This window comes from Aptenodytes forsteri, unplaced genomic scaffold (genome assembly GCF_000699145.1).
Source record: "Aptenodytes forsteri isolate BGI_AS27 unplaced genomic scaffold, ASM69914v1 Scaffold471, whole genome shotgun sequence".
NCBI lineage: Eukaryota > Metazoa > Chordata > Aves > Sphenisciformes > Spheniscidae > Aptenodytes > Aptenodytes forsteri.
In genome coordinates, this window is record NW_008795862.1 from 859,609 (window position 1) to 875,401 (window position 15,793).

The 15,793-nt window shown below is 45.5% G+C and overlaps 1 protein-coding gene across 2 annotated transcripts in view; it reads left to right on the forward strand.

Annotated features, from left to right (window-relative positions):
- Positions 1-15,793, forward strand: part of PTPRS (protein tyrosine phosphatase, receptor type S) — a 100,664-nt gene that overhangs the window by 20,191 nt on the left and 64,680 nt on the right. Inside the window, exons 3-6 of one of the 2 annotated variants that reach the window (XM_009284045.2) lie at positions 67-208; positions 8,483-8,511; positions 8,596-8,755; positions 12,378-12,386. In XM_009284045.2, coding sequence (XP_009282320.1) covers positions 67-208; positions 8,483-8,511; positions 8,596-8,755; positions 12,378-12,386 — 340 coding nt within the window. The remainder of the gene's footprint in view (positions 1-66; positions 209-8,482; positions 8,512-8,595; positions 8,756-12,377; positions 12,387-15,793) is intronic. The other variant, XM_009284046.2, reaches the window with a different exon arrangement.

Sequence of the window (15,793 nt, forward strand, 5' to 3'; positions counted from 1 at the left end):
GAATGAACCTTCCGCTTGCAACCCAAGGATGCTTACTATGTGTGTGTGTCTCCCTTTATCTCCCAGACAATTGAATTTGATGAAAGTGCAGGTGCTGTTTTGAGGATCCAGCCCCTCCGGACTCCCCGGGATGAGAACATTTACGAGTGTGTTGCTCAAAACCCTCATGGGGAGGTCACCGTCCATGCCAAGCTCACCGTCCTCCGAGGTAAAGAGCATGTCTGCCTGCCATGTGTCAGTGTCACAGGGAAGAAGGGACCCTTCAGCTTCTCCCTTCCTTCAGATGAGTGGGAAGGCTATCGTAAAACGTGTGGCCAAAGCACAAAGTCCTCCTTTTTTCGGTTTGTTCTGACCTGTCAGATCTGTTTGCTGTTATTATCCCAGAGTCATAAAATTGCCATGTAAGAAACAAAGCTAAAACTGGACCACTTTAGGAGGTTTGACTGAGTGATGTGCTGAGGTTCCTTCCAAACTGAATTATCCTATGACTCTATCCCTCCCCTCCAATAAAAATTCCTTCCCCAGGTTTATGAGCAGGACCAGAAACTCCCCATCATTCTCCTCAGAAATGTGGCACCATTCATCCAGACACCCAAGAAAACCTTCATTGAGGAATCACTTAATGGGCTGAGGCTAAGATGATTATGCATCTGCATGGGCTTTCATGCCGTTGGTAGCAATGCCAGCCTCTTCCCTTGTGCAAGATACCTATTTTGCCCTTCTTCTGGGCATCTTCTCTCTTTCCACAGGTCCTTTGCTCCATGCACTCTCCAAGAAAACAGTTTCCCGCTCCATTTTGTTCTGGTTCTTTTTTTCACTTGTCCCCACTACAGAGGATGTTTACATGGATGCCTCCTTCATGTCATCTGTTTGAAATATGCTCCCTGAACTTGATGTGGGGGAGGGAACAATATGCTGTTGCTGTGGATGCCTCTGGATGTTTACTGTTTATTACCCTGGAGATATGTAAAATTTCTATGTGAAACACTAAGCTAGGCTGCTTGCTAAAACTGACCCATTTTAGGGGAAAAGATGCATGGCGTTCTCTGTTCAAACCACAGGGCAGTGCAAGTGATCTTGGTTTAAAGAGTGTGGTGGATAACTGCCCGAGAGCTCCTGAAGGGAGTTTAGCTTGGGAGCATTGGACGTTGATGAAGCCAACAGCAGGAGGTGCTATAGAAAAGCCATGGGGTTTTGAATAGGGTTACTTGCAGGAAGAGCCATTATTTCTGCAGTGAGCATTGCTAACAACAGTTTTAGGTGCTCCAGGCAGTGAGTGGTCCTCATAAGGCCAAGTGGTAGCTCTGTCTGTATGCCAGTTGCCTTTTCTTCAGCAATTTCAGTGTTCTCTCCAAGAGTATCTTAAATCCTTTTGTTTGAACAGACAGTGAGCACATCCTTAATAGTGCAGAGCGAAATTTGTGTGCAAATCCCCAATGTACAGCAGTAAATAAAGAGCAGACATAAAGGGCACATGGCAAAGCCCTTGACCTCCCCTTGTAGAGGGGAATAGCCCTTCTGCTGCCCACCTGGCAGGCTCTGTGTTGTCAAGATGCTGGCTGCCTTTGAGCATGCGTGCCCATGGTCCAGTCATGCCTGACAGATTTGTGTAGGTGCACTTAAAGCTTTGTGTAGCTCCTTTGCCTGGCATGGCATTTAACCTTCTGTTAGCAGTACGTGGTGGGATGTATCTGTCAGGAGATTGAAACAGCACTTTATGAACAAGAGTATGTCTAGCTGCGGTTATTCCAGAGGGCTGGGAGCCTTATTCTTCACACTGATTCCCATATATTCCTTGGGAGCTGTGACAGTTCGGGAGAAGAGCCCCTGCAACCATATTCAAAATTTCTACCCCTTGAATTTAGCTATGAGCAGTGGCAAGAGAGAAGGTTGTCCTCCAGCTGCTGCCCTCACAAATCCCCTGGATTCTCACAGCATTTTTTAGGCACTCTCCACCAGAAGAAAGCTGCAGTGTATGGGAAATGATGAGCTGAGCTCAGTGGCTGTCCTTAGGGACCGAGGTTCTCTGTACGTGTCTTTTTGCAGCTCTTCCTTCCGGTATTGGCATCATACGCATGTCAGCTAGAGAGACAGATGACAGAACAGGAGCTACATCTCCCCACTGCCTGGCTAATTACGCACTTTGCTGATCCCACCAGAACATTATTACTGTGTGCTTTGCTCCTGTATGCGCTGCTTTCACAAGCACTCCTATTCTGTTTGCCTAACAGGACCTTGTTTGGTAGCTTTGTTAACTGACTGTGCAAGAGCAGCTAGGGTACCCAGTTAATGAAATTTGGGGGAGCAGTAATTAGCTGCAGGCCTGGGCCAAGACGTTGAAGAGCATCAAAGAAGCAGTTTTTATAGCATACCCTCCCCTCCCCTGCTCAGTTGGAGTTATTCCATCCTTAATCTTTACTTAGCTTTCACACAGCAAAGATTGTCTCCTCTTTATCTGCATTTTTAATTGCTGGGAAAGTTAAAAGGACCAAGCACAAATCCACTAATCTCCACAATGACAAAGTTAGCATGCTGGCATCTATTCCTCTCTTTTTTCTCCTTGCTTCTGCATTCACCCACTCTCCTGTTTGTCTTTTCTCTATCTTTCCTTGCAAGGCCTCCTCCTCCTTTCCATCTCTCTTCTCTCACTTTCAGAACTAATGCTTAGCATAAAGTTGGGGGCTGCTCCACAGCTTGGAGATGAATGTGAGCTGTCATTTGCAGAAGCTGTTACCTTGGCATACTGTGGAGTATGGAAACCTGGGCCCCAGCTGTCACAGACTCTGCAGGATGGGCTTTGTAGTAATTCTGCAGCCTGTTGGCTGTGCTGTTGTAATCGCTGTTAGAAATACGTGCGTGTACCTTCATGCTATACACATGCATGAACGGTTACGGGATTTCCTCAACACCAGTGCAGACAGTCTCATGAACAGAAGAGAAAAAAATAATATATTCTTCCTTACTGGATGCAGCTGCTGAAGGGATAGAGAGTAAACCCTTTTTGCCTATGCACATGACTACTCCTGGATCAGACCCTAATAGAAATCCACATGCATTCACTTAAAAACAGGAAGCTGCAGGAGAGGAAACCTTTGGGAGCTTCTGAGAAGCAGAGTTTGTGATGGACACCATTCATCTTGCAGAGTCTCTTAACACCAGCTCTGCTGGCTTGTTTGTCCTTCCTGCTCTGTTTCTCAAGGGATCTGAGTTTTGATAGGGCTGTGGAGACTTGCTGTTCTTTCCACAGCTGGCTAGACATAGTGCTTGCAAACCTGATTCCTGCAGAGCCCAAAGAAAAGGAGAGAAAGTGGTTTAGGGAAGCATTTTCCAGTTATTGTTGACTCCAGCTGCTGTCATTTTTCATTATAACTGAGGCAGAAAGGAAGCTAGTTGGCACAGGCACCCCAGCTCCTAGTTGGTATAGTTTCTCTAAGCTCCATGCTCCCAGGAAAGATATACATATTTTTTTTTATTATTATTGCTTCCTGTACACAGATTATACTTTCCCTCCACTTCTTTAGTAGCTTGAGACAGAGATTCTCATGCTGCGAAGGATCGTCCTATGCTGTCAGCAGCTGAGTGGGCTGAGAGTACGGGGGGCCTGGCTGCAACTTTCTGCCTGCATTGCCTCTGCTGCTGGGAGGCACAGGCTGGGTTTCAAGCAGAGGCCAGATGGGCTTAGTTCTTTGCTCTGTTGAAGCTGATAGAGGGAGTTCCGTGGAGGTTACCCTTTGTGAGTCGTTAGTAAATGGAGCATGATCCTATAAAAACCAGTGCTTAGTCCAGCTAAATGTAATACAACAAAATTTACTGTGCCCTGATACATCGCTCGCTGCATACTGGCCAATGCTATCTTTTCCTGAGGATCACTGCATTCTGAAAAATTGAGGAAAACTGGCTATTAGACATGTAAGGTCTGTGGTACTTAATACCAGAGTATGATTCAGGCTGCTATGGACAGACTTTCAGAACTTCTTTCTAGTGATTCCCTGTTGATTCTTTTTTTGTGAAGTGTTCATACATTTCTCTAACAATTCTGGCCTGAAATTTTCCTCACATATTTCCTACTCCAAGAGGACATCTGGTGTGGGCATGTGTAAAGTTCTAGCAAGATCCCTGCTGTTTTGTTGTTTTTTGTAATTGTTGGCTTTAGATCAGCAAAAGGTAAACAAAAATCAGTTCTAGATGCTCAGCAGAAAGCATCGAGTCCCACAGGAGCACATCTTAAAGAGAAGCTGGCCCCTCTGAAATGTTAACCTTGCCACTTGAAAAATTCTTGGCAGACTTCCTGTAAGCTTGACTTTTTTTCTTTTCTTGTAGTGACCTGAAAATCAGGCCACGTTGAAAGCAGATTAGTTCTGTAGCTTATGAATAATGTCAGAGCGATTTTAACTCAGATGCCTTTATAAGGAGGGTACATAGGGATACATTAGTGTAGGGAAAGCAGTGTATTACCTGCACTGTTATGGCGTCCAACACACATATCTAAGTGTATATTTATTGTCTATAAGCCTGCAAATTTTTAATAACATTGTTAGGCTGTTACTATTTTCACAGTAAAACTTTCAGATCAAAATAAATGGAATCAACAGACAGAGCACGTTACTGAGACTCTTCCATGTATTAAAATTGTCTTTGGCTGTGAAATAACAGTTAACTAAGACACAGGTACGTACACATTGATGGAAATAACTTGTTGATGTAATTTCACAAGGTGCATAATGCCAGGATACCTGTTGGGGAGGGGCAGCTGTAAGCGTTCATAAACTTAATGAAGAGAACAGGGGCAAGTTTCAGGAGTGCTGGATTTTGATCCTGATTCTGCTTAAAACTAGCGTCACTCAAGCTGCTTCGTCTCTGTGTTCTTGGTTCTTCCATCCTGAAGTGAGGATAGTTGACTGCCTAGAGGCCAGCCAGCATCCATGAGCTGGGCCACATATCTCCAGAGAAGAGCGAAAAATTACTCCTCTTCTTCACTTCGGCAGCATCCTCGTGGCTTTCTGCATTCAATACATAGCGCGTCTGTACATGCTCACACCCTCCTTCTCCTCTAAATTATTAAACAACTGTGCACACCCTGCAGGAAAAAGAGCAGCAGCAACACCCGCTTTATCTTTCTTTATCATCCTCATTTCCAGCACAGCTAATTAGCTAAACACAGAGCTGCCACCTTCTAGAGCGACAAGGAGACAGCGAGCACTGATGTCTCCCTTTGCTGTAGCTGGCGACCCTTGCTTATTCTGTATGACCCTGTGTGTGTCAGCACATGCGCCCAGGTTGGTTTGAGGCATGTTCCCCAGCACAGAGCGTGTCCTCTGGTAGGATTTATTATAAATGAATGCTGAAGTGCTCTTCTCCTTTCTCCCTGCCTCCATCCATCTCTCCTCCCCTATTCGTTCTCACCCTACTTTGTTCAGTGGCCTTGAGGTAATTCACCAGCTTTTCATCGGGGGGGCCTTTAAACAACTCAGTCTAAGAGCAGGTATGAATGAGGTGTTTGGGATGCTCTGTTCATATGGCAAGCGCAACACGTGAAAACATTTGCCTGCATAAGCTAGCATGATTTTCAACAGCAAGCAGCTGCCCAGATGTACCCTTGAAGCATCTTCAGCTTGCATCTTGGTTCTTTTGTTCTTGCAGTTGCCTGGGCTGCTTTTCGAAAGAGAATTCACAATCCAAACCATTCCTTATTTATTTATTTGGTAACAGGTTTGGGCTGGTGTTTGGGGATTGATGGGGAGGGTGGCAGGGCATGTGTGTGCATGTCTTGTGGGGATTGAGTTGGGGTTGTAATTGCATTATTACAGGGAATCCAATTGTTAGGGGATGAAGGCAGTTTCACTTTCCTGGCAGGAAGGAAATCTGAGCACTTGAATCAGTGCAATATGTGATGTTCAGAGATGCTTCCTCCACTGATCTGATCCTCAAATCTGATCACGCCTCTAGTCGCAGTTGTTTTAATTAAACTCAGAGGAATTCTGCACATTGTGCTGCAAGATTAACATTTTTGTTTAATTAGAAACACTCAGTAATAATAGTTGTACCAGGCCTCCCCCAACACACACACATGTGCACACACACGCACACTCACACACGCACCCTGCCAGTCAAGAGGGCTATTCTCTCCATGGATTAATTGGTTCATGAAATTAACGGATGCGGGTTTGAGCCAGGTAGAGTAGCGTCACCAGGGAGCAGGATAAAAGCAGTAATCAATAATGATGTCATCTGCAGCCAATGCGGCAGCAGCTCCGCGGCTCCTTAACAACACACCACCGCCTGGTTAAATAGCAGAAGGGAAGAGAAGACGTTAAAAGCCTGGCTGAAAGCTGTGCAAAGGCAAAGGAATTCCCAGGGCCCCTCTGTCCTGAGCTCACTCCTGGGGGTGGCTAGGGTTTTGCAGCACACGTGATCTGCAAGAGCACACGCTGTTTGGAGACTCCTATGATACCCAAGCACAGCCTGGTGAACTGAGAACTGGAAGGTTTGGTTTAGTCCCTAGTTAAAGATGTTCATGTTTCTATTTAGAATGCAATATCCTGGTTTAGAGGTGCTTCAGACACACCAAAATGACTGCGCCTTTATACCCCTGTAAGTTTGTCCATACTAGGAGATCTGTATTACTTTAGCAGTTATAGAATGGTACGTGTTTTTGTTTGTGGTTAGATGCCTTTGATACATGAGGAGAGGTGTGGTTAATACATTTCACTCTCCAGTGAGTCACAATAGATCCTTTATAACTCTCCAACAGTGGTCAAAGGAAGGAAACAATGCACATTTTTAAACACACAATTGAGGCATTTAAACCCTTTTCTTCTCTGCGGTAGCTGTGCGCTGCTAATAACGGTATTGGATAAGAGTTTCTTGGCCTCGGGTATCAAAGCAGTGCACAAACCTTTAGCTCTGCCTTCATATTTCATAGATTTTTAGAAGCTGAGCACGAGGCACAGCAGTGTGGAGTAGCTCTTACCCAAATCACGTGTGTTTGGAGCTCACGTAGGGCAGTACTGGGGTCTGGCAATTCTGCTTTGCTCGTACCAGAAAAGACACCCACCATCGTAGGGCAGTACTGGGGTCTGGCAATTCTGCTTTGCTCATACCAGAAAAGACACATAGCAAGGCCACAGGGTTTCTCTCTTGTTCCACGGTCTCTGGGTTCAGCCATACGTAGTTTGGCTCCATTGCTTCTGATACGTAACGTGCCAACAGTAGGAAATGAGCTCTTGCTGTGTTTGCAGTTGGCAGGGATGTTTCCCAACCAAGGCAAGGGTTTCCAGCCCGTCTCTGCTGCTGTTGTGAGAGCTTCCATTGGTTTCAGTGAGGGGCTGATTGTGATGTATGTTACTTTTTTAAAAATCCCACCTTTTTAAAATCCTTTCTGTTATTTCCCTTCTGTTCCCTTACCTGCTTTTGGGATGGATTCAATGCCGTAGATTCCCGAGGCTGTGATTCCTCAACATGCCTCACTTGAAATGACGGAGAATCACTATAAAGTCTCACCCTGGTGCCCGCATCCTCCTTCCAGGCTGCCCTCCCCCAGAGACTGATTTTCTGGGGGGAAAAAATGGCATGTTCCTGAGCTGTATCAGCCAGCATAAGACAGCTCTCTTCCACGTGAGTTGGGAGGTCGTGACAAAGATTATGGGGGAAGCACTGGGGTTTTGTATTAGTTATCACAAATTAGTCAGCATCGGTTAGGATTGCCCTCCTCACCCTCATTAGTGAAGGCAAAGGCAAGATTGAGAGGAAGCGGGAAGCTCGGTTGAGCCCGTCTTCTAGGTGCTGGTGCCACGTCCCTCTTCTTCTAGGGCAGCAGCACTCTGAATTAATAAATCTAAAAATCACACCCTGTCTGACAGCACTTGGCTTACTGTTGTTATGTGTGTCCCCTCTGGTAACTACAGCTGGATGATATTTTTCTCTCCTTTCTCTCCTAGTTTCCGCTGTGTCTTTGACAGGCCTTTTCACGTAGTCGCTTTCATTATTTCTCTTGTGCAGTTTGTTTCGTACTGTGGGGTTTGGAGGGAGAAGATGAACCGCTCCTTTTAAATGTGACTGTATAGACTGTACTCTGCAGTGCAGGGATCTTTGCCATATGTGTGCACAGCTTCTGCTGTAAAAACAAATAAGTGCGAGTCACTTACCTGACAGAGGGATTCAGTGCAAGACCTGGAGAAACTTTGAAATGACTATTCCCTTGCCCCAAAGGGTTTTAATAGATTGCATTTAAATGTAGAATCTTCTTGTGGGACATTAGCATAGTCACACGAAATGGACAACCTGGTAAATTTTACTGTATAATGTGTTTTCACAAACCATCTCTGGACCATTTACTGTAGCCTTGTTTTAAATTGCATTGCACAGAGTACTGGGCAGCAAGTCTGCCTGATGCGTTCTTCGGTGTATTCCATTGAACAGCTCCTTCAGCTGCCCCGGTCCCTAGCACATGTTTAACCGCTCTTCCTTTGCTCTCTACCACCAGAGGACCAGTTACCTCCCGGCTTCCCAAACATTGATATGGGGCCCCAGCTGAAAGTGGTGGAGCGGACACGAACAGCCACAAACCAGAGGACGTTACCTCCCGGCTTCCCGAACATTGATATGGGGCCCCAGCTGAAAGTGGTGGAGCGGACACGAACAGCCACAATGCTCTGTGCGGCCAGCGGGAACCCAGACCCAGAGATCACTTGGTTTAAAGATTTCCTGCCTGTTGACCCCAGCGCGAGCAATGGGAGAATAAAACAACTGAGATCAGGTAAGGTCTCTGTGTGAGACTAGAGGAATTGAGACCTAGATAGAGATGTGAAGAGACTGCTCGGAGGTTGGAGCGGACACGAACAGCCACAATGCTCTGTGCGGCCAGCGGGAACCCAGACCCAGAGATCACTTGGTTTAAAGATTTCCTGCCTGTTGACCCCAGCGCGAGCAATGGGAGAATAAAACAACTGAGATCAGGTAAGGTCTCTGTGTGAGACTAGAGGAATTGAGACCTAGATAGAGATGTGAAGAGACTGCTCGGAGGTTTCTTAAGCAGAAGAGAGGGCTGATAGACATGGGCACCACTGATGTGGATTGGGGCATTAGCTTTTTTTTGGTTTTGGGACTCGTGTTCTTACTCAGGGAGTGGTTGGCGTATTTTCCCCTCCAACCCATCCTCCTGGCCTTCTCTACTTCCTAGTTGACATAAAGGGAATCACAGCAGGGAAGCTGATTCCCATCCAGGAGATGCAGTAACTAGTTCACTGGATAATGGTGCTTTTCCAGCTCAGGGGGAACCGGGGACTGGATGGGAGCTGAGGGTTTCTTCCTCAGACCAAGAACTGAGTAAGGAAGAAAGAAAACCACTACAGCAGACATGGCATTTTAGGCCACATGCATCTGGTATAGGGTCCACAGGTCAGGCAGCCTCTGACTGTCAAAACATGATCCTGTTAGTGTAAATTGAGCCTCTCAAAGCTGGCACTGAAGAACAGCTCTTGCAGGATCTCTCCGGCATCAAGTCCCTGCAGTCATCGCTGGAGAGCAGTTGTGAGCATTCTGGAGTGACCCCTTGGTGCTCAGTAGCACTGCCCACGGAGTGGATCTCCATAAACAGATGTACCCCAGCTCCGTGGCTCTTGTCAGTTTTTCGTCTTTCCCCATCTGCTTGTCCATCTGTCTCTTTTGTTTGTTTTATGTTTGTTGTTTTGTGTGTGTGTCAGTGTGACATCTCTTAATATTCACGTTTCGGGAGCTGTTTTTATACTTGTTAAATCTGCCAGTTCACTGTGTGAGTGTGTGTGTGCGCGCGTGCAAGGAGGGCACAGGTATATTTATTTTTGAATACTACTGATAAAGCACTTCCATTTCTTAACTTAAAAAAAACCCCTGGTTTCTTTCTGATAGCTGCAAATATGAAAAAAAGCTTTGGAAGTTCTACCTTTTGACAAAAACTAACCCGAGAAATAATCCTTTTCAAATACTGCTTGGACTGACTGCTTTGACCCAGCCTAGAGAAAACGTGTCTGTGTGGTTGGACCTAGCAAGCACTAGCGTCACTTCAGCTACTCAGAACATTCCTTTGGCCAAGAGAGATGGAGCATTTTCAAGAGTCTTTTTTGGCAAAAGAATAGCATTGTTGTAGGCAAAGGGAAAGCAGAGGCTTCACTGAAGCAACTGGGGTTGCTCTGTTCGTATTAGACATTTTACAAGTCAGCCAGTCCAAGTGATAGCCAACTGCCTCTGCCCAGTTCTGACTGCTGTAGTGCTGGATCTGAACATCAGAGAACGTAACCGCCTGGTTTTCCTCTTGCCTTGTTTGGCAAAGATTCTATATAAAGATTTTTAGTTCCGTGGGCCACCGGTGGAAAAGATTCAGTGTAGTTCCAGTTCAGCGTAGCTTTTGTATACCTGCATAAATGCGTCCTTATTCAGTGAAGCAAACTTACAAGCAGATACTTAAACTGCTTTGTTAAATTAGAATGGATTGTTGAATCCCGCAAACACAGATGAGATTGACCTCCCTGTTTTATCCTAACAGCTGAGGCAAATGCAAATTAAAAAAGATCACTCAGCATAAATAATGAGAGGTAAACTAGAATTATATCATGCTCTGTGACCATGATCTGAAGTGTGAGTAATGCACAGGCAGATTATTTTTCATCTTGCTAGAATGCTTTTATACTCTTTAACTGGGTTTGATCTGGTGTTTTCCTTAAAGCCACCTGAGTGCTGCATTTTTATTCCAGTGAATTGGTTAGCCTCAGAGTGAACCCTTGGCCTTTCTGATAAATCAGAAGATACCTGCTGAGAATTAATCTCATTTACAGCTGCTTTGAGTTAGTAAGCTGGTGAAACCCTGAAGCATCCCTGTTGTCCTTCGGAGCGGAAACGTGTTGCTTGTGTGAAAGGGAGTGCAGATTCCTGGACAGTCAGGACTTCTGAGTTCCCCTATTTCGTCTACTTTTATTGGCTTTCAAAACTTGCATGTTCTGTGATGCAAAGGCCTGTGAAAATGCAAAACGTACTAACATTAGAGTCATCTGTACTGTGTTAGTATTTTAGTCAGTGGAAAGGAGTTGTTTTAAGATCAAGGCAGAACAGATTCAAGTGTGTATTTGTAACCTGAGGGTGATGTGCAAGGCGATGCCTGTTTGAGCGCTGATGATGCGAGTGCTGCTAAAGTCAGAACTTAATTTAATATATTTATCTTTCCAGAAAACAAACTTTGCTGCCAGAAGTGTGGCACTAGCACACATTAGGGCATTGGATGCTTCAGGACACTGCTAATGAGCTTCAGTGTCTTTCACCCGCAGGTCATCAGTATGACTCCAGCCCAGCTTCTTGGGGATTAACAATTACACCCAACTAACGGGTCTTTGACAATCCCTCTGTGAATAGGAGCGCAGGGAGGAGGAGTGACCCTGGTACTAAATCACAACTTCATCTCTGCACCTTTGTGCTAACAGGCTTAGCATAGAAGCCAGCGACTGTGTTGCCTCTGAAGACTTGGCTGTGCATTGCTCCCTGATGGAGGCTGGGCCAGGCTGAGAGAGCAGCAGGACAGGACAGTCACCCAGATTCTGTCTTGGAGATAAAGTCATTAGGATAGCAGCCATGCTGCTTTATTACGACGGGTGTTAAGAACTGAATTTATATCAATATATGAGTCAGTGGCAAACATGCAAATTAGCTCATTAGAAGGTACAAATGAATGTCATACACAGAGCTCTGCAAAATTGGGTAGCCGTGTCCAGATTTGGTTCTCATTTATGTTAAAAAAAAAAATGAACGTTTTGCTGGCAATATAAATGGACCTCCGAGACGATGGTCATTATATTCACATCATCCTGTGGACCCATTATTTTATGGGTCTTCCATATAATTGAGAAACAGGTGATATGTCATTAACCATAGAGGCTTTTCTCTATCCAGTATTTCTTCTTCTCCTTTCCATCTCCAGGTAAACTTTCCAAGCAACTGGCAATCATTTAATGCTTGGGGGTTTTGACTGAATGAAAAGCTGAATTGTCAATCAAAGGAGAATGGGAAGAACCGCTGTCTAGGCTTCCCTTAGACATACATGAACATTTCAGCCTTAGAGACCCAGGTTGTCTAAGAGTTTAACTGGTCTTGGTGGTGGAAGAGAAACGGATATTTCTGCTTAACCCGGATGCAAGCAGTCTCAGGACATTTAAAGTAGAAGCCAATGTCCTTTGCTCAGCCGTGCCACCTAGGGGGGATAACGGGAGGCAGCCTGCAGCCACCTTCTTGCATCATAGAAACACTAAAACCTTTTGTGTCTTCTTGTTGTCTTCTGTTTTCTAAATAACTGGCTATAACAAACTTATTTTTTCCTTTTTGTTTTCTTTTTTTCCCCACCTTTTTTTAACATTCAGAGACCTTTGGTAAGTTTGTTCAATTAAAAAAAAATCAAACCAAAAACCCCCAAACCTGCTAATGTCCAGATTTGTAACCCTTGCCCTTCAAACTAATTCCTTTGTAACAGCTTCTTGAGAGGCATGCTATGCATTTCTTCTACTAACTCTTTCGGTAGGGATATTCTGCCCTCTTAATGAATTTCTGCAGGGGTATTGCAGGCTACAAAAACAATAATCATCCTAATTAATATATCTGTATAAAGAGATAACAGCTAAATATGAACCTCCTAACATTGGATAGATTTTTTTTTTTTTTGTCATTTAGCAACAGTTGTCCTGGAATTCCCCAATTACACAATAGCTTGTACCCTGGAACTGTGATAATTGTGTTCACACCTGCAGGAGGTCTTGGAGTTTCACATCTAACAGGGTTATTGGCATTTTCCAAAGGGAGAGGTGGCGGTGCAGCATTTTCAAATTGAAGCTGTAAATCACAGGCTATGGGAAAGGGTTGAGCAAAGGAAAAGCCCCCCCGTCCAGACCATCTCTGTCCCTTGAGAAGCCAGGAGCCTGTCTGCAGAACTCACGTCACATTTCCTCCGTGTGCCAAGTCCCCTTTTGTTATTAGAGATGTAGCAATTGCAGCTGTCAGCCAGGATCCGGCATTTTAAAATTGCAGAAGGCCCTTGATGATTGCTTGCTTGTTTAGAATAGAAAGCTCTCTCCAGCCCTTGGGAGAGGAGCATAGCACACACATGTTCTCACACGTGGCCTGACAGAAGGTGGGGATGTGTTTTCTGTCATTGCCATGGCAATGGTGACTGTCCTCCTCTCCCTGTTTTCAAGGCTTGGAGAATCCGTAGGCAGCTTGCTGTGTGGGAAGTCAGAGGAAAGGATGGTGGAAGAGCAGATCCCATCCTCTGTGAGAGAGGGGGACACCTGCACGTGGTATTCTGCCTGGCACCATCTTGGTCCTTTATAATCCAGAGGCAAGTCCTTTAAGCTGCCTTTTGCCTCTGCTGCTAAACACTAGGTTGGCCATCTGGGCTCGTGCAGCCTCAAAATTTGCCCTAAATAGGCAGATCTTCAGATCCTGGGAGGCTGTGGAAGGCAATATGAATAGTTTGCACGTGGCATCTCAAAACCAGCTTTTCACTCAGGTCAGCATCCAGTGTGAGTTCCTCTTCCTTTAGTTTTCCTGCAAGGCTCGTGCCCTTATTCTGCCCTGGACAGCGGTTAGCCTTGTGCGTTTGCTCGTGCACTGTTTAGGACACCAGGCAAGCCAGCTACTGAATGCAGGTGCCTCCCCTCCACCACCATGACCCCGTATCAAATCTTATAGGACCTGTCAGAGTTCTTCAGAATAATTAATCTATTTCATATCCTCTTCTAGCACCATCCTGCTGCCCCTATATTAAATACGGAGCTGGTTAGATGTGAAATTCCAACAGTGAAAATCTACCATCTGTGTCCCTGCCGCCATTCAAACTACTGTTCTTTCCTTGCAAGTTACTTGATCTCATTTTGATTCAAATTCTGTCCCCTCCATCCCTGGTGTGGGGCATCTTGCAAAATATGTTTTGCTCCTCACCTCTGTCCCGTGTGCCACAGTTAGAATTGGAAAGACCAAGGTGGCATTGCTTGGCTTATCTTGCTCTCCAGGAGCACTGTCTCCAAGACAGTCTGTCTCTGAGAGCTGCTGACAACCTATTTCCAGGGGCAACGCTGATGCTTAGAGGGAACGGGGAATGACTAAACCTACAATGACACAAGAAGGTAACGGCTGCTGTTGTATCTATGCTTACATAGCTCTAACTTCCAGCGTGTTTCTCCTGTCAATTAGAGTGAATCTTTGTAGGAAATTGCCAGGCTTAGCCAAGGCCAAAGAAGCTTTATAGCGGTGGGTGATGTTGGGGTCTCGTCCCCTCCTCTACCCTTTTCCCATTAGCCTTGTTCCAAATTTGTGCCACAGATGGCAGATTTTCACTCCAGTTTTGAGACAGAAGGATGTAACAGAGGCTGTTTTTATTTCCACTGAATTGAACTATAACCCTTTGCTGCTTTCTCTCTCTTGTGCGCTTTTTAAAACCTTCCCGCCGTCTCCTGTGTGGAGATCTGCCCAAGTACACGCTCCCCCCACCTCTTCCTCTTTCAAGCGCTGTCTCTCCAACCTTTGTCCTGATAGCTAACCAACCCGCTTTATTAACCTTAGCTAGTTCCTAACCCTAACTAGATGCTAACTTTTCTCTAGCAAATAACCTAACCTCTTAACTAGAAGCTGAATATAACTAGAATCTAATATCCTAACACTATAATACCTCTCTTCCCTCATCTCCTTTGAAAAATAAAGGTGAACTGTAATTGGTATCTATATATTTTTACCTTCTATCCTGAAAATGGAGGATTGAACCGCAGCACAAGAAGGATGAACAGGGCTGAAGGATAAGGAGGGAAGGGGTTTTCTGGTGGTTAAGGCAGAAGATTGGCACGCAGGAGGCTTTGACTCCTGTTCTTGCCTCTGCCACAGACTTCCCTCTGTGACCTTGGGCAAGTTGCTTCACCTCTACTTCAGTTTCCCCATCTGTAAAGTGGGGGTAGTAATGCTGCTGTACCTCACTGGGGAAGAGGAGAGAGTATAAGGCTGATATTTATCATGTAATGTGCTATACAAGCCCTGGCTGGGAGGTGCTGCAGAATGATAGCATTGTTACCATTGCAGAGAAGCTCTTGCATTTCTCCCTAGTAAGAGGCAATACTTGTAATTGCGGAATCTGCCCTGTTCTCAGGATTGGGGTAAAAACCAACCAACTAAAACCCCTTCTTTGATAAGCTGTGTGACATGTTTGAATGCCCCTGTGAGCAAAAGGACCTGCCGTGTTTTCAAAGGAAGATGGTTGCAACCTCAGGAGGTCAAACAGGGGGACAGTGATTTTACCATTGACTGTGGCATGGTTCACCAGCCACAGTGTCACTTCCTCTCATGTGAGAGACCTGCCTAGGCAGAAGACTTAGGTTAGACACTTAGAGACAACTGGCGGGGGGTTGAATAAAAATAACCCAAGGGAGATGTACTTAACAGGCAAGTGTAGCAGGACTCCTCTCTCTCCATACGCCCCCTCTCCTGCACTGGCATTAGGGAGGCTTCCAGAGCAGTTGCACGCGGTAGCCCTTTCACTTGTGCAGTAGCATGGCCTTCTTTAGTGCAGCGCATCTGGCTTCAGTCTCGATGTGGAACCACTGAAGGATAACTGAAGGTCCTGATAAGGACATGCCTTGAATTCCTCGCACATCTGTGCCAATAACTTAAGTTTGGAACTGGGAATTTGCTAGCAAAGTTGGGATCAAACCTGCAACTCTTAATGTGATGCAAGGTACCTGGAGGTCCCTTTCCCTGTCTGGGCTAGCACGGCCATAATGCCGACCCTGTTCCTCGG